The sequence below is a fragment of the Nelusetta ayraudi genome, unplaced genomic scaffold, assembly GCF_046127955.1.
Source record: "Nelusetta ayraudi isolate G7.1 ecotype Tasmania unplaced genomic scaffold, CSIRO-AGI_Nayr_v1 ptg000056l, whole genome shotgun sequence".
Lineage (NCBI taxonomy): Eukaryota > Metazoa > Chordata > Actinopteri > Tetraodontiformes > Monacanthidae > Nelusetta > Nelusetta ayraudi.
Window position 1 is genome coordinate 224,793 of NW_027466106.1, and position 18,991 is coordinate 243,783.

Here is an 18,991-nt window from a genome sequence, read left to right on the forward strand (position 1 = left end):
GAAAATGAGATTAGGAGATTACAAATATCGGGCTGATTGCGGAGCACATAAACAATGAGGTAATGACATGCTGTGAACTATTTTAAGTGTAAGGCCTGTTTGATCTCCTCGGGACGCTGCCACATGAAACGGAGCTGGAAGGTTAGTTGAAAGTGACTGGGAGGGACTGGGCCGCTTCACACTAGCGCACTAGCTAGCGACTGCCGCGATGGCGCTCCAGCCTGTGTGGGCTGGTACAATAAAAAACCCAAATAATAATGATGATGTGTTGCATTGCAACGCCGGATCTGTTGGTTTCCATTAGATGCAGCTGTGAGTGTGGGGTTGGTTGGTTGGCACGGCGAGAGGGTTCGACTCTGGCCCAACTCTGTCACGCAGCAGGGCGATGAGAACAACCTGAGGCTCAGGGACTCCCGCACCATGCAAACACTCATGAAAACCTCTGCAGAAAATGGGCCAGAAGCTTGAAAGCGCTCTTTAGGAGCCCTGGCACACTGACATTTCCTGACTCCCTTTGCCAGTAGAGGAGAGGCGCTATATCTTAAGTCTGTCTAAAAAAAAGCCACTGGTGGACAAAATAATGCACTCTGTAAATCTTGCAAGGTTTTGATACGGAGTCAGTTGCAATTAGCCTGATCCCTGACGTAAGGATTAGAGCAGTATCCAGCGAGCGACCTCTGTTGCTGACGTTTGAGCTCCGTGTGTTCACTGTGTTTCCCGAACATCCCCAGTGATGACCCGGGATGTTCCCCGTCTGCATGATTAATGTGCACGTCCAGTGATTGACTGTGATTGTGTGTTTGATTTCTTTTAATGTGTTTTCCTTTCTTTTTTTGGGGTTTGGAAACACTTTATTTTTCTTTGATATAAATCAATAATTTCTGTTGAATAGTTTGATTATGGTTAATAACACCAACCAGGGGAAAGTTATTATGGTTTTGGTGAAACATCTAAGAATATTTGAACAAATGGATCTGATTATTTCCTAATTGGCTTATTAATGATGCGTGAAGGTTTGAATTTAAACACCCCTCCAACATGTCTAATCAGATAAACGCATATTAGAGGCAATCTTGCTGCTGATTACAAATGACACATTTTTGTATAGTAGTGAGTCAGGCCATGTTTACGTAAAAATGTGTTTTCCTTTGTACTGTTTCAGAACTTTGGTTTGTTGCTTTAATGTTGAAATCCATATTTCATTCAGAGCCACAAAAAAAAAAAAAAAAAAAACGAAATTAGAAAATAATTCACCACATAAATCTGTAAACGCACTCCTGTGAAGGTCATCCACATTCTGGGAGGATGAAAACATGACAAATGTTTTTCATCTGTTGAAAGGGGAGACGGCCCCCCTTTTGAAATATTTGCTGGCCCGCCTGCAGACATCGCAGCTCATCAGCTTGTACGACCGCACAAGCGTTCTGCGCTAAACTCTGGCCGCGCCGTCACGGCCGCTCGTTCGATCCTCTTTAAGTCCGCGGGGCGACATCTGCGAAGGCCATTACGTCCCGCAACATCCGCAAAACTGCCATCCTTTCAATACGTCTGTCATGTTGCTCTGCCAAGTCCAGCCGAGTGGAGCCCTTCCCAGTCCATCTGCTCGCAGGGATCAGTGTTCTGGACTTGTGGGGGTGGGGGCGGTAAGGGTAGTGGCGGCGGTGGTGGTGGTGGTGGTGGTAGGGGGGGGTTTTCATCCTCGTCTAATATCGGTAAATCCTTCTGTTCCCTCTAAACCTGCCAAGCTCAGTCAGTAATCAACAATGTTTTACACGTCAAGGTTCATGCGTTGGCCGCGGCTCCTCAGTCTTTTGAGTCATATCATCATGATGAAGGAGTCGCTGTGACAGGTCCAGGCCGGTGACGGGAATTTGGAGCGGCCAACGCGTTCGAGTAGCGCCGCTTTTCTTTTTTTTTCTTTTATTTATTCTCGGCCAGTGCGGTAACCCAACACTCGCAGCTCTGCGAAGAAAAGCCGTCCGCTACGCCGGCGCTCCGAACCAGAGCGCTTCATTTGTTCCCTGGCACATGCCGCTTAAAGTGGTGCATGAGGCCATTGTCATTACTCACATTGCCTTTCGGGTCTCCGAAGGGTAATTATGGCGCTCGCCGAGTGTCCGCAGTGATCTGTATCAATGTGAGGAGTGGAACCGACTGAGCATGTTTGGATTTCTCATTGAGGGGTTTTGCGGTAATGTGACATTTAGCTTGGACTCTGGAGGGCCGGCGTGGCTAGCTGCGGCACAAACGAAGCATCTCAAGTGTCTTAAATCCACTAGATTGTTGAGATTTTGGTTACGCGCGTATTTACAGCGCTATTATTAACTTCCACGGTTACGTTTTTGGAAAAAAAAACCTTTGTACACGAAGCAGTATTGGAATAAGTTATGTTGGTGTTGCAAGCATCTTTTCTAAGATTTAACAAAAACCTTCGCCAAAGCCGCCCAGAGGCCTCGTCCAGATGAAGTATTTACTAATAAGATGTGCTATAATCTCCCTGGCCTGGAGTCAGGAGACGCGGCAGTAATGTAAATGAAAAGACTTGTTCCACTCTTGCATCGGAACCCTCTCCGTCCCCCGTCCCCCTAGCCGCTGTAATCAGCCCTTTAAAATTGGGGGCCGCGCCAAGTGACCTGTCAAGTACTCAGCGGGCCTGTTTAGAGTTTGTGTCAACCACAGGCCCGGCGGATCACTTTGAAAACTCTGGATAATGTTCTGTATAAAAGCGTCGTCATATTGAGGTCCGTGTCTTTGTCAACATTCATCATGCCGAGTGCAAGAGGGGGGCGGGTGTGGTTTGGCTGAAGGGACAGGTTCTCTATTCAAAACGGATGTCAACCCCCCCTCCGACCGCCACAGGCTGCGTGATTATATCTCCCCTCGTCTCTCTATTCCCCCCCCCCGCGCCCCCAAAGTGGCTCCGAGTCGAGTGTTTGATGGCACTTGCGCTAAAATCAAACGGCTCTGGTTTGAAAGCGAAGGGCGGCGCGGGGGAGGGAGGGAGGGAGGGGGGGGGCTCACTCTTAATTTAGTTACTTGTTTGCATTTTCAGAAGACATCTCATGACATGTATGTATGTAGATGATGCTGAGCCTTTATTTGAGTTGGATGGCGCAGCGCTCGGCTCCCACTGATTATCTCCGGGAGACGTGCCAGTGTCTGCAGTGATTTATGTTGCCCACTCAAGATGATTTCTTCCACCCTTCCAGGCATATTGTGGTCTGTGGTCATATTACCCTCGAAAGTGTCTCCAACTTCCTCAAAGACTTCCTACACAAGGACAGGGATGATGTCAATGTAGAAATTGTTTTTCTCCATAAGTAAGTGATTCTTTTTTTCTCCCCCCCCCCCCTCGCCACGTGTTGGCGCGCTGAACGCATTGTGTCGCCCGATTTGGAAGCATTTTGAACACGGGGTGCACTGACCTCCTCTCCTTCTCTCTTCCTGTGTGTGTGTGTGTGTGTGTCATAGTATTTCCCCTAATCTTGAGCTGGAAGCCTTGTTCAAACGCCACTTTACCCAAGTGGAGTTCTACCAGGGATCTGTTCTCAACCCTCACGATCTGGCCAGAGTGAAGGTACGGTTGGCGCCGGCGCCCGTGGAGCGATTCAACCACGCAGAATTGCACCCATAAGTCATTTTAACTTTTGACAGAACTAAAGTTGAAATGACTTGGCGGGAGATTCCGTACAGTCAATTTGTACTGTTTGTCGAAACAAGTGAATCAATTTAAGTGTTTGTTTTGAAAATGTAAGAAAGGCTTTAAAAAAAAAAGCTGGACTTCTGAGCCAGTCGGCCGCCACATTACAAACATCGCGATAATTTGTTGTTTACACACAGATCGAGTCAGCAGATGCCTGCCTAATCCTAGCCAACAAGTACTGTGCGGATCCCGATGCTGAAGATGCCTCCAACATCATGAGGTACTCTATCCTCTGGTACATTGAGTAAGGAAAATCTTCTCACGAGATGCTGCATTTTAATCATTTAACACGCATGGGTGCGTCTTGAACCCTCCAGGGTTATCTCCATCAAGAACTATCATCCGAAAATCCGAATAATTACCCAAATGCTGCAATACCACAATAAGGTAAGTCCAACCGCAGCGGCTTCTGCTCGTGACACATCAAACAGGAGTGGAAGGAAAATCCTAACGTGCTTACTGGAGATAAATGGTGGATAATATAATAAGCGAAAGTGTAAAATATTACTCACTCATAATAGAGACATTTCAAGCGCAGAGGTTTTTTTTTTTACGTGTTAGAGGTAGATGCAAGGTGTTCTGAAGTTGTATAATTATTCACCAGGTCATCAGGCACATAGTGTGACTCTAACAGGAAACAAATGTCTTACCTGGGGTTTCCACGTGTTATTCTAAGCCCTGCTGACTGCTGACCGTACATTCAGACAGAAGATTAGCATCAGTCGACCCATCACTGTTTCGCTTTGCTGCCAGTAAGCGACTTAGCACATGTCCCGAAAGTGTCCCGAAATGAAAGATGATCCGTCCGCTCGTCTTTGTGTTCTGTGACCTCCCCTGGATGTTATTCGACGAAGGCCCATCTGCTGAACATTCCAAGCTGGAACTGGAAGGAGGGCGACGATGCTATCTGCCTGGCCGAGCTGAAGGCAGGCTTCATTGCCCAGAGCTGTCTGGCTCAGGGCCTGTCCACCATGCTGGCCAACCTCTTCTCCATGAGGTCCTTCATTGAGGTAACGCAGAGGACAAGATGAACCCCGTTCGCCTCAGGCCAAGTTAAATGTGCGATACTGTCCGGGTATTTAAAACGGCTTGTTTATCCATGCGTCTGGAACCCCTGTGAGTTTTATTCACGCGCCCGCCAAAGAATTATTTTTCAAAACGTTGAAGCCTGTAGACATCTGATGTGTGTCTGTAGACACATCAGCTTTACCTCAAATGAAAATCCACTCGTCTGACCACAATCAATCATATTTTCTGCCTGCACAAACACTGCTGTTGCCACTATAATAAAACGATGACAGACAGTCCATGTTTCCAAACTGCCTGTGTCTGGCAACTTGGAAAGGGAGGTAGAAAAAGAATATCTGTATACATAGCAACTTGTTGTACATACATATAACTAAAAAATGCTTGAAAATCTAGAGACTAGTGACATTAGACAGCTCTTTGTATAAGTTAGACGATTGATTTCCGTCTCGAGTGCGACCGGGCTCAGTGTACACGGTAGGTTCTCTGCTGACAGCCGAACACGATCCGTCAGACGCAGCACATTCCCTGGGATACTTTGACGTCTTTGTACAGGAACAGACTCCCATTGAAGTGTTTTTCCCGTCGTGTCCGGCACGTCATGTTTAACCGTGGCATTTCATATGGAACCGCTTTTTGTGTTTTCCACGGCTGAAAAAAAAAAAAAAATGATAAAAATTGAAGAGGTGCTTGCCTCTATCAAAAAAAAAAAAAAAGTTCTCGGAGATGATGGATCAGCTCATAATGACTGGGCTGATGCGGTACAGAAAAACATCTGTGGACCACATTGGACACGGTGATTGGAAAGGAAAAAGCGTTTAAAAAAAAAATCAAAAAAAAACTCCAACCTGCTTTTATCCTCTCCTCCGTCCTGACGTTTCTTTTTCTCCTGCCTTTGTCAGATTGAGGAGGACACATGGCAGAAGTATTACCTAGAGGGCGTGGCTAATGAGATGTACACAGAGTATTTGTCCAGTGCCTTTGTGGGCCTCACCTTCCCCACTGTCTGTGAGTAAGTACCACTCTGTCCCCTGTCGGCAAGTCCGCCGTCGCTGGTAGGTGGACGAGACTCTGCCTGTGAAAGCAAAACAAACCAAAACCAAAAAAATCTGTCGCAGCTGCAGGGATTTCAACCGCAAATGTGACTCTGCTGCTCTTTTTAATGGCTGTGCATGTTTTACAGGCTGTGTTACGTGAAGCTGAAGCTGTTGCTCATTGCCATCGAGTACAAGTCGGAGCAAAGAGAGAGCAGGTTTGTATGAGTGGTCTTCAAACCTCCGGCGGCGTTCAATGGTGGAAATGCTATCTTAAAAAAAAAAAAACAAAAGCAAAAAATGTTACGCAACTCCTGTTATTGTTTTTTTTCCCTTTGCAGCTTTAAGCACAGCTGGTGTCTATTTCTTGTAATTCACGTATAGTTTCCAGTTCAAGTTGATACTCGTAAAGAAGCAGACACCTTTTCAGCCGTCACGTTGACTCCTCACTTTTAGTTTTAGGACGTTCTTTCAAGTGCCTTAAATATCAAAGAAACATATGTAATGTATGATCATTTCTGAAGCAGGTAATGCACTTGTATGTTATTTAGTTCAGTAAAAAAAACTTTTCACAAAATGCAATTTGGCAAGAGGAATGTGAGACAAACGATCCTTTCCATGCAGTGCTTGACAAATATATTAGACCACCAATAAAATGAAGATTTATGCCTCATCTGCCCTAAACTAATAGCACTGATGATTGCCAAAATCTTCAACTAAAATTGTCATTCATGAATTCTAACTCTTTTTTTTATATTCCTGAAAGGAAGCAAATAGTTTTCGTTTTTGGGGTACATGGTTGTGAGTGATTATATTTATCGAAGTGAATTCAAACGACTAGTTTGTTTTAGTTATTGGCCGCGAAATTTCAAAATCTTAGTTCATAGCTCATTTTTCAACATGCCGTCTGATAATTCTGTAAAACATCTGAAACTTGGACTGGGTTTCAGATTATTCCTTAACTGTGGCTCATTTCCATGCCAGGTGCAGTCCTCTGTACATTTGAATCTCACACACTATTCATGTCCTTCACTGGATTCTATCATGACCCTCTTCAGTCTGTATGTTAATGAACTAACTCGACATCAGTCTCGCTCTTCTCACCAGTAACAACATGGACTTTCTCAGTAATCCAAAGCTGCCAAATTCCACCCTGGCCCTTCCACGATCCCCTGTTTTTTTGTCTACTTGCTATGCAGCAAAAGCAAAACTTCACCACTAAATCCAGTCTTGATAGCGTTGCATATGGCACACAATGATTTTTTTTTTTTTTTTTTTTGTAAATAATGTCATCAGTGATGGACGAGTCTTAGTGTCTGTGCCTGTCCAGAACTATTGAACAGGCAGAGAAACAGGAGAAATATTCTCCTCCTCTTTTATGTTCATGATAACTGTTTGATGCCAGATTTTTTTCTTGTCGTTTGCAGAAGCCGCAAGCGGTATGCCCTCTACCTTATCTTACTTCCAAAGTTCCACCAAATCTCCGCCACTTTAAAGCCTCTGACTTTGGGAGTTTCCCTTCTCCCCTCCCCAAGGATATTTTTCCCAAACCCTATCTCACAGGCCTCTTTTTCGAACTCTGTTTTTTTTTATGGTGTCCCTTGTGCTTTAATGCACTAACTTCTTTGCAGGCAGAGGGAGGATATAGATCAATTTGGACGTGTTGTAGAAGTGCCGTTTCTTTGTCTTTGCTGTTGTCGGTGTACCAAGGCCAAGTGCTCACCCTCCTCCACATCTTACCTCTTATTTGACCTTTTCCGTTTTTTTGTCCCTTTGCCCAGTTTATTTCTCACACTTTCAGTTCTTATCTCAGTGTTTGCCCAGTTGTGACCCTGCTAAACTTGAGCTCTGCCGACCTGATTATTTCACTCACTCAAAGTCACCGCCAGGTGGAGCGGTGACGGAGTTTGTTCGCAGACCACAGACGTGGTTGCGGTCAGTTCTTCCGCTGCGTTCACAGTCTAATCCTGGAGCTAGTCGATGACTTGCCATTGGTGAAAGCAGCGGCTGTGACGACGGCATGTCCATTGGTGTTACTACACCGGCAGCACCTCACCAGTCACCGTCTTGTTTTTCTTCCCCCCACCCCCCTCCATCATTCTATGAACTTCAAAGTAAAAGGCATGGAGCTGTTGATTTTTGGATAGCGTCACGTTTATCCAAACTGAAATTTGATACTCAAAAGGCCATCGTGCTCCACACCATGTCGATCCGCATTTCACCTCCACCGCATTTCACCATGCCGCATTTCACCATGTCCTCAAACGCTACACGCATCTGTCTGTCCATCTATTTGTGTTTTTTTTGTGTGCGTGCGAGTGTGCGTGTGCGGTCAAAAGAAGGGCGGGCGGGGGGGGGTATAGAGTCTGTGTGCGTCCCATGCGAGTGTGCATTCTGTGTGAGTCTCCGCCACCGTGTTGCAGCCATGCCTCGTGCGTCCCTCGAGTAGATGTCCTTAAGTGAGGTCACTTCCTGTCAGTTTGGTGTTTGAGAAACAATCCAACTGCACAGAAGTTACTGCAACCGTCTGCATCTACGTACCTGTCCCTATATCTGTACTGCAGTGGCTATGCCTTCCTGTCTGACTATCGTCCTCTTCATGCTGTTTGGGTATCTGCATGCTCTGACACTTACCACGCCAGGTGTTTGGTGCCTGCCTTGTTGCTCACAATATGAGGTTTCCACACTGTCCCTGAGCTTCGGCTCGCCAGTTTGAGGCGCCATCGCTGAGAGCAAGAGAAAAAAAACAAAACCGCCTAGGATCGACACGCCTGTAAAATCTCAGATTTGGGCAGCAATGTTTGTGTAAATGTATTTATTTTCGGTCTGTTTAATGTCATGTTTTATGCTATTTTCTTTCTTCTATAAAGCATGCCGGGCATAACGCCTGTTTTACGTCTCTGGGGGCCATTCAATCTGAGTGGATGCTAGATGTTAGTTCACCTCTTTCACAGAAAGCGCGGAAAGAAAAATCTTATCTGCATGACCGGCGCAGTTTGGTCACAGCCTGACATGACTATGGATTCAATTGCTCCCTCGTTGTTTCTTTTGCTTATTTTCTCCAATTGAAACTCCCCCTCGAGCTCAGAGGAAAGATGCAGAACGATGCTTCCTTCGAGGTTTTGCTGCCGCCTCCGGGCCTCACAGTCACAGTCCACTATCAGACAGCGCTAATGGAAAGTGTTGTGTATTTTTTATTAAGATACGCCAGAGGCAAAACATGATCAAATCAAAACATGATGAAAAGAGGTTTGTCATCTTTCGTCTGGGCTCGCATTTTTAAAAACGAGTGTCAAATCTCGAAGGTCAAGTTTTATTTTTTTTGTTTTTAATCTAAGCTCACACTCACATCATTGATGATTGTTGCCCACAGGTGACCATTAATGACCAGGGTGTGTGTGTGCGTGCGTGCGTGCGTGCGTGTGTGATTATACAGTATGTTTGTGTGGTGTCTGCTCTGTCTAATTAATGGGGAATGATACAGCCTGTGCTTGTAGGATCCTTTAATTCCCTGTTAGAATTAAAATAGTTACACTAACATAACCAAGCTGACTTTTTTTTATTTATACTGTCTAGAACTATTTGATAGTAGTATACTGCATACCTAGTATTGTTTTCTAATGCAGTGCCATAATGTAATGCACTATAAAGAAAGCCCCCCCCAACCCTAGACTTTTTTGTGAGAGAGGAAAAGCTGTTCATTCCCTTGCACCCGACTAATCAAGATAACGACGACACATTGACCATTCGTTTTTTGTAGCCGTCATGACGTTCGTTTCAAAAAGGCGCATTGGCATTGACTTTCTTCCTTCTGTCCCTTTGACTCCTGCCGCTCTGTCTCCCACTTTTCGCCATCAGAAAAAAAACGACCTCACAAATGGAAAAAAACAACAATCAAAAGAAAAACATACAATCATTCTGTTGTACATTCTGTCCATCCAAAGAATGCAAACCAATCTCTCAAAACAGAAGCGGGGATGACGTTTTTTGGTGCAAAAAAAAAAAGGAAAAAAGAAAAAAATAACCCCAGTTCCTTCTTTTTAAAAGCTTCAACAAGTGTGTGTACCATTCCTCTTGATTAGCTCGTCGTGTGCATGAGGACTCATTACGGCCGCATACATTAACGAGCGTGACGGTTGTCCGTGTGTCTCTCTCTCGCCACCCAGCATCCTCATCAACCCGGGCAACCACGTCAAAATGCAGGAGGGAACACTGGGGTTCTTTATCGCCAGTGACGCCAAAGAAGTGAAGAGGTAATATCCGTCCCGCTGCACGCTCACGGCCTGTCACGCGCCCCCGCTGCTGACTGACGACCTCTAAACGCTGTCCAATGCGTCACTTTTAGAGCATTTTTCTACTGCAAAGCTTGTCACGACGACGTCACAGACCCAAAGCGGATCAAGAAGTGCGGCTGCAAGCGACGTGAGTAGCTGCGCCTTTGCCTTTGCCCGCGACAAGCCCCCCCCCACCCGCGCTTCCTCTTCCCCAGGTCCTATACGCAGGTTCATCTGTCCGTCTCATTATACTTGATGTCTAAACTGATGTTCTGACCTCTCATCTTGTCATCCTCCCTCTTTGGCTGCGACGCTTGTCGCACCAGCTTGACAGAATTACATGTTTTTCTCAGTATGAATTCCAACATGATTCCAAGATGATCTTCCGCCACGTCCGTTATGGGAAGATCATGCATAATGTATTTTGTTCTTTTTCCCCAAACCATGAACTCAGTGAGTTTTTCAGCCGGAAATATTTTCTCCCGTTTACGTAAAAATAATTTTTTCATTTATGCACTTATATACAACTGCATCACATATTCTGCTTATCTCTGTGTTTATCACTATGTTAGAAATTTTCCAGCATTAGATATGCCTGCAATTTCACTGGCAATATAAGAAGACTATTACCATTTATTAAGCTCAGACTCTCTTCTGGGGGGTTTTTAAGCTCCTAGAATCTTACTAAAAATAGCCGCAGTCAATTTGTTCATCGTTCAAGCAAAGATATTTCATGCTACACAAATGCCCGTCGCGAGCAGAGTGTTTCCTTTTTTTCCACGCAGACATAACATTACCATTAAGCCGGCAACGGCGCATGAACACAAGCTGACCTGTGCGCTGTAGTCACTGTCAGGACACGTTAGCCGGCAGATAAATAATTCAGGTGAATGTCCCATATTCCCGCTAAAAGGTCACAGACAATTACATTAAGCAGGCCCGGCTAGGCCCGGCTCGGGCCTCAGAATAGGGACCCGTCATTTCTTGCTTTTGTCCGTGTCATTTTAATTATGCCGACATGCCTTTCCTCTCTCTGGCTCCCGCAGCTCAATAGAATCACCCGGCCGTTCACACTCCAGTTTCATTTAGATAAGCTGTTTACTTCTCTCTGCTTCCTTAATACCTCCGTGTCTGCGACTCGGCTTGACGGGGACACCGGCGCTATGTTTTACCGAATTACAGTTGTTGCCGACACGAGAGTTGCATTTAGAAGGTGACAGTTTCCATTACCGCAATGGAACTCTTTGTCTGTACACTGACGTATGTTCTGCTCTATCATGTTTTGTTCTCCTCTGTTTGTTTTTTTCCTATGTTTCTTTATGACCAGTGACACACTTTTGATGTATTTCCTTCCCTGCTGCCGTTGGAAAACGCCTCTTTATTTTAACTACTCACTGGTAGTGATTTATTGTGAGTAAAATGAAAATGGGTGTACTATTACCCAGAGTGCAGTGCAAGTGTTTTTTTTTATTTCTCTCTCTCCCTCCTCCTTGGCAAAATAGTATACTGTATCTATGTTGCATGTACCAGTGTAGCTTCTGCATCCCTCTCCTCGCCTCTCATTACTACACTGTGTTCCGACCAGAACCAAGCCAGAACAGCAGGAATCAGAATCAGACCTCCGCCCTCATAACCGGTCCAGTTAGCTGATGCTAGTTGAAAACAACAGCTAAGACGGCTGTATCCTAATCGGATGCGGCCGCTGAGCTCTGCAGTTCTTTCTCCCTAATTGACCGTTAAACGAAATTCATATTTGGCATTTGGAAGCCGATCCGCTACAAGTCTCCCGTAATTGCCCGTGATTAACCTCCTCATGGTGTCGTGCTCCTCGAGGATTTAGGAGGAACGCTATAAAAAATCTGACTCGTCGGGCCGTAATCACAGATTTCGAGGAGCCAGCGCAGGGGGAATGAACTTTAATGAGACCTGTGATTTAAATAGCGATCTGCTTTCTGTCTCTGGGGGAGTTTTGCGTGGAGCAGAAAATACCCCTGTGAGAAGATCTGCAAAATCCCCACGAGCTCAGTTGCCAAAAATACAATCAGAACAATCTGGTCTTCCCTTTTCTTTTCACCTAACGTCCCAGTGATCTCAGCCTCCCCTCCCTTCCCTTCCCTGAACTCTGGCTCCTCATCCAGTTTGGGCTGAGCCAGTCCTCCTCAGAGTTGAAATCACACCAGGTCTTGTGCATTTCAAGTCTGAACAGTCGTTGGGCCCTTTTCTTTCACACGCTGCGCTCAGTTTAAACAAACAAATATCCAAAAGAAGAAGAAGAACAAAGTAGAACGTGTCTTAGCTGTAGAAGACCTCTAGATGGCGGTGTCGTGCCAGAGTCATGCCCAGTGATATACTCAAATGGTGACGTTTGTAGAGGGGACGTAAAATCCACCGATACCCCGTTCAGCAGCAATGCAAGGAGTAAAAATATTCGAGCACTCTTAAAAATAATAATAATAATAATAATAATAATAATAATAATAATAATAATAATAATAATAATAATCATCAATCAAAAAATCAAGTTCCTGGATGTTAATTTTTTGGGGGGGTTTCAGAAAAAACAAAAAAACAAAACAAACTGCTGTTACTGCTGTTGCTTACTGAAATTGCCTTGCATTCCTGTTGAAAACTTATACATTAGATTTACATACATTTTCTATTTGTGCTCTGCTTGGGGCATCCGTCCCATTCAACATAGCGCCCTGATAGCTTCTGTGCCGTTACGTGGTGCCTTGGTGCTGTAAAGGAGACTGTTAACAGATTAACCCCATGCAGGTAGTTCATCAGGGCAGCTGTTATGTTGAATCCTCCATATAGGGATGTCCTGACATAACAACCTAACAACCTAAGCCCTCATTTGTTTTTTTTTTGTGAAGTCAGAAGTACAATGACATTTGTTGTCGGTGGCGTTCTTGTTGTTGTTGTTGTTGTTGTTGTTGTGTGTGTGCGCGTGCGCGTGTGTGTCCCGTATTCTCCATTACCCCCCTTCCACGTGTCAGTAAATCTAACGCCATTCATAGCTACCATGCACAAGCAAAAAACAAACAAACAACAAACCAAAACAACAACCCGACTCTGAAGTAAGGCGATGCGCAGCATGTCGTCACAGCCTCGCTGCACTTGTCCGCCCGTGCCTTGTCACCTCTGTAGCGCCCCCTGTTGCTGAGAAACCAAAAAGCAACACGTCCTGCATGCTCATGACACGCCCACAAGGCACAAGTGCATGCCGCCACAGCAGAACAGAACAGTCCCCCGACGGCTGCATCTCGCAGGCGAAGATCAGCGTCTCCCATTCGTTCCTTTGGCCGCAGACTCCAAACGTGTGCGATTCATCGTCTGGCTCCCCGACGCCAAGGCGTCGGCGAGAGTCAAGAACGCTCACGGTGTCCTTGCAAACAAGGTGCCAGACAGGATTAGCCTGCTGTCCGTTTGCACCTGGCCAGTGAAGGAATGGGGACCAGGGGACTGATTCTGCCCAGAGCCGCAGCAATCAAGATGTGCTTCTCTGGGGACTTTCACTCCTGCTTCCCTTGGGGTCCGAGGGCTTCACACACACACACACACACACACACACACACACACACATGGAGACGCACACACACACACGTTGTCACAAATACACAGAGCAGCTGCCTGCAGCATTTAGATGAAAGCTTACTAGCAGATTTTTATTGCTGTTGTTGTACCACTGGAGCAGCTGGTCTGTAATTAGCCTTTCCATTTTTTCTAAATGCAACACAATAATTGAAAGCTATTCAGTTTAACACTAAACGATACTTTATTGACTTGAAAATACAACCACAGCGACAGTGCAGGCTCTGGAGAAGGGGGACTAGTTCCCTCTTGCCATATGTGATGTGCCTCCAGTTTAAAGGTCCAGTGTGTAAAATTTTTAAGGAAGCCCACCTGACAGCGTGTTTTGTATTAAGGCCATTGACAGGCAGGCTTCCTTAAATAATGGCACCACAAGATGACTGCTAACTAGGAGCAAGACCCTCATTGCTCTCTGTATATTCTTATATATATATGAGAACCGTTCTAAAGGTAGGAAAACAGAATTGCTTTTATGTATCTATGGGCAGTATGTTGAGCTTTTACTTATATAAAAATCATAAATCAAGCCCAATTTTAAATACTGGACCTTTAAGGCAACAAATGCTCTTTTTTTTAATTGATTCCGGCATCAATTGAATGAGTTCAAACTACAACCGTTTCAAGCAGGCACACAAGTGATTCGGCGAAATCCAAATCTCCCCACACAAAACAAAACAAAAAAACAACGTGAAGCCCTCAGTCCCTTCCCCACCCGCCCTCACCACCGGGGGGCGGCGGGGAAGTGAAGCTGCAGGTTTGAATCCGCAGTAGTATAGCATGATCTGGCTGGTCTAGACCAGTAGTGGTAGTAGCAGTAGTGTGATGCCGTGGACAGAGCCGCTACAGCTGCATGATGGGATACAGGTACGTGATCCGCTCCTTTAGCCACATGGATGGAGGATGTACAACAATGTATGTAGACACTGTATGAGGTTTGCTGCTGAAAGACATTGCTCATGCCTCTGTTCCCCTGAATGCCTCCCCACCCCCACCCTCTCCCCTCTCCTCCCTCTTCCCTCTCTCCTCTTCACTAGTATAGTTTTGCCTTTTCTGACCTGTTGTAGCCTTAGCACACAGCTTGACCCCTGGAGATAATCACTGGAGAACTTTTTTTTTAATATCAGATATCCTACGTTTTTTCTATTTTGTAATACTGGCAACATCAATTGGAAAAATTTGTAAAATCGTCTACATTTTAAATGTGTCTTCTTTTCCAAGTCTGGGGCTCAAGTCTGTGGGAGCCACTTGTCTAAGGCTTGCACTCTCTGATGAAGTCTCCATCTGACTTTCCCCCTGACTTGGGTGGGGAACAGAAGAAGAAAAAAAAATTCTCCTTTTGCCATTAACCTGCTGCTTTTCCTCTCCTCTCATCCCAAAACATGACTATAGCCAAGATGTCCGTCTACAAACGAATGAAACTGGCATGTTGTTTTGATTGCGGCCGTTCAGAGCAAGACTGCTCATGCATGTCAGGCAGTGTACATAGTAACATGGACACCCTTCAGAGGGCCTACCCACTTTCCTCTGTCTCTGTTCATGATTGCGCAACCACTTTACGTGCCTGTAAGTTACAACCGCCCAACCACATGCTGTTAAGTGTCTGTGGTGTGAACTCCGTGTACCGAGCCATGCAGAGGTACCGTACGTGCTGTCTGTATAACTGTGTGTGTGTGTGTGTCTGTATGTGTGTGTCTATAGTGTCAACGTGGTGTCACTCCCTCCCTCGTTTGTGTAGGTGTGGCTTTGAATCTATCTATCTATCTATCTATCTATCTATCTATTTATCTACCTATCTACCTACCTACCTACCTCTATCTATATATCTACCTACCTATCTGGCTTTTGAATCTATTTATCTATCTATTTATCTATCCATCTATCTATCTATCTATCTATCTACCTATCTACCTACCTACCTACCTATCTATCTATCTATATATCTACCTACCTACCTACCTATCTGGCTTTTGAATCTATCTATCTATCTATCTATCTATCTATCTATCTATCTATCTATCTTTCAGTTACAGTTCCCCTTTCGTGGGTATCTTGACTTTTTTATTTTTTCCAGTATTCTCTATATATGTGTGGTGGCTCTGTGGTGCTGCTGTACTGTACAGTACTGTAGTTGTAAGACACGTGGCTACCGCATGCTGTATCACTCATGCAGTTGTGATGATTATTACGGTGATGGGTTCTTGTTAAAAAAAAAAAAAAAAAAAAGTGGTCAGAGCTGTTAAAGGTAAGATGTGTGTTGGAAGTTAATTCTGGAAGGTTTTTAATGGCGCTGTTGGTTCAACTTTGTCTCTTAACCTTTTTTTTGAAGACCTTTATGAACATTGTTATTATTTTTCTGTTTAGTTTTTCTACTTTTCAGTTGAAGCAGGCTTCTCTTTTTTCATTTTCTGTTTCTTTTTTGGCTTTTGTTCATCTTTATTCCAACCCCACCATGCACCTGTGCGTATTTTTCTGTCTCTCTTTGAGGTTTTAGGAAAACAAAATATTATTGAGACTTTCATCACTGCATAGAGGAAAATATTCGTTTTTATTGTCATGGAAGCAATAAGACCTCCAATGACACTGGAATATTTCAGTTGTCTGGAGTTGTTCTGGGGTCAAAGGTCACTCTGTTGTTGACTATTTATTGGCTCTTTCCTGTAAAAAAACAAACTTTGTTGACGTAACCCTTCCATAAAGACAACACAAAGTCTGACCTACATTTGTACATTGCTTTCCTTGAAAATAGATAATTAAATTTAATTTAAAGCGTTTTATTTCTGCTTAGCGTCTCCCTTTCAAAGGCGACAGCAAAGAAGACAGAGGAGAAAAGTGTCAAGTGAGAAACAGATAATGCAAAATGAGAACTACAAAACAGGGATGTTTGCGAAATAAAGAGAAGGTAGGAGGGCAGAAAGAGAGAAAGCCCTCCCCGAGGATCCCCTTACCTCCAATTTTCCTTTTGAGTGGATAAGAAACACTAAATTGTCTGTCAATTAGACATGGCAGCAGTCGGACAAGATATCAAAGCGTCGGGTTAAGACGTACAGATCTGATTTCCTTTTCAACATTCTCCCTCCGTCTGCCGACTCAGCCTAGATTAGTGTCAAACATGCCATGATGAGTTTGGCTCGGCCTCTTGCAGATTCGGCCCGCGCTCAAACCCCTCGGTACCAATTACCGGCCATTACATGGTTACTGATCTCACTGCTCCCTCAACCCCTGCAGGATTTCAGGAAAGCTGCCCTCTCCTCCCCCCCCCGACTTAGATTTCTCTCCCTTTTCAACTCTGGCTTGGTGTGAACAAAGTGGGTTTGGTTGAAGGAGTGTGTTGGGCTTTGTCAGTCAGGGATTGCAGGATTTCCTCTCCCCATTTGCCCTTGTCTTTTATTTTCTTTTTCTTTTTTTTCCTTTTGCTTTTCTACCCCCTTTAACCAGACTGAGAGGATGAGACGTCTTTACCCGCGATGACTTCATGCTGGTGTGCATCTGAACTGGATTTGTCTAGTACTTGGATGATTGATTCTTGGAGGGCGCCCATTTACAGCAGCCGGCCTCAGTCAGACCACACAGACACGCTGACCCCGTTTGAAATTCCAAGTTAGAATCAAATCAAATAATCAGAATCAGAATCAAAATCAGATTTTTTTTTAAATTAATTCTAAGGGGAAATAGCTTTTTGTTACGAAAACACCTCAGATTCAAAGTGTCCAAGTTAAAACAAGCAGTATGTAGAGTATGTAAATGTGCAGTATGAATAGTATCCAAGTATACAATGCAGTGAGCTAATACAAATGAAAACTCATAATAATAGAAAAAAATAATAATAAAAAAATTAGTGAATAAAAACAGATTCTACACTGAACATTTTTCAATTTATCAGCAATGAATGGAAATTGCTTAGGAGTGTCACTTCAAGCTAGATTCTCTCCTGGTACTCTGACTTCCTCTCACACTCCAAAGACGTGGCAACACTGCACTTGATTCTCTCTAGGGGCTGGTGTGCGTGCAGGGTTGTCTCAGTGTGGCTCCGCGACGAACTGGCGGCTCGTCCAGGTTGTAGCCCCGACTCTCTCGCCCTGCGACAGACAGCCATAGACTCCAACACCAGAGGGAGAGTAGGGTGATAGGAAAAGCCAGGATGGATGATCTGGCATACAAACCTTCATGCAGAGTTAGAAATGGTGAAGAAGCAGGTCAATTTATTAGTTGATCTGTGGAGAATTTTTCGGATTTTATCATGCAAACCAAGATATCGCAGTAAACATGCATTTGTTGGTTTTGCTGCTATTATTGCGTTCAAAACCAAAAAGAAAATTTATAAAAAAGCAGAATTAAGATTATTGCTCGAGTTGGTTGATTTTATGCTCATGCTGACATTCAGCCCCTGTTCACCCTCAGTTCCTAGTGTTAGTTTTAATGTCGTCTTTGCGACTTAGCCGTCATCGCATTTCCACGTCTTCAGCCCCGTGAGCCAAGTGTCACAGCTCCTGCAGAGCCAAGAGGCCCAGCGAGGTCTCCATGCGGACGAGGGGTCCGACACCCGGGGTCTCGGCAGCCGCTCCCGGCTAGTTTCGGGCCTCGCGGGGGTTGGGGGGGTGCCCCCCTGCGTGCGTGCATGTGCACATCGCCGCGTGTGGTCCGACGTGCACTTTGTATGCCAGCGTCCGTGCATGTGTGTGCATCTGCATCTCATTGCCGGGGACCTTATCCGCCCTGACGTGGAAATTATGTTTGCGTTTTCATTTTCCCCAACCCTGCTGCTCCGTCACCAAACGTGCCCTGACAGCTCCTGTCCACCAGGCAGGCTGGCTCCGCCCCTTCCCCTCCCCGCTACCCTGCGCCGCCTCGCCGCGGCCCTGATGCTAGCCAGTTAGTGGGCCGCCTCAGATCGCCGGAGACAGATGCCAGAGCCGCTGTGGGTGCACGTTTGAGGATCGGTGTCAGAGGGCAGCCGTGGGCCCCGGCGGTGACCTTTCACTGTTGGAAGAGACTCCAGGAAGTAGGAGTAGCGGGTGTTGCTGTCAGAGCTCGGATTAAAGTACCATAGTGCCATTTGTCACCACCGGTCTGCGGCAGTCTCAGAGCTTCGCTCACGGCTCGGAACCTCGGCCTCGAAGTAACGTCGTCGTCACAAGTGATGAGTCTTTGTTGAGAGTGCGGTCGGAGATTTCAAGGTTCTAAAGTCCTCTGTGATGCTCTAATGAAAATTAATTGTCAGGTTTCCCTCTTCAATATTTTTCGTCCTGGTTTTTGTGGTGCCGTTCTTCCTGCAAGATAAATTCAAACTTGCAAAGAATTAGACCACAAGTTGTTATTGCTATTATCAAGGCTATGGATTACGACTTAATTACAACTTCTTA

At 45.1% G+C, this 18,991-nt stretch overlaps 1 protein-coding gene across 10 annotated transcripts in view; it reads left to right on the forward strand.

The window, feature by feature from the left end:
- The window catches only part of LOC142896649 (calcium-activated potassium channel subunit alpha-1a), a 127,404-nt gene that overhangs the window by 80,180 nt on the left and 28,233 nt on the right, over positions 1-18,991 (forward strand). For 7 of the 10 annotated variants that reach the window (XM_076038447.1, XM_076038445.1, XM_076038446.1 and 4 more), the window contains exons 10-19: positions 3,210-3,320; positions 3,472-3,577; positions 3,841-3,923; positions 4,021-4,090; positions 4,558-4,713; positions 5,632-5,741; positions 5,913-5,981; positions 7,191-7,202; positions 9,930-10,016; positions 10,109-10,185. In XM_076038447.1, coding sequence (XP_075894562.1) covers positions 3,210-3,320; positions 3,472-3,577; positions 3,841-3,923; positions 4,021-4,090; positions 4,558-4,713; positions 5,632-5,741; positions 5,913-5,981; positions 7,191-7,202; positions 9,930-10,016; positions 10,109-10,185 — 881 coding nt within the window. The remainder of the gene's footprint in view (positions 1-3,209; positions 3,321-3,471; positions 3,578-3,840; positions 3,924-4,020; positions 4,091-4,557; positions 4,714-5,631; positions 5,742-5,912; positions 5,982-7,190; positions 7,203-9,929; positions 10,017-10,108; positions 10,186-18,991) is intronic. The other 3 variants (XM_076038449.1, XM_076038452.1, XM_076038455.1) reach the window with 1 other exon arrangement.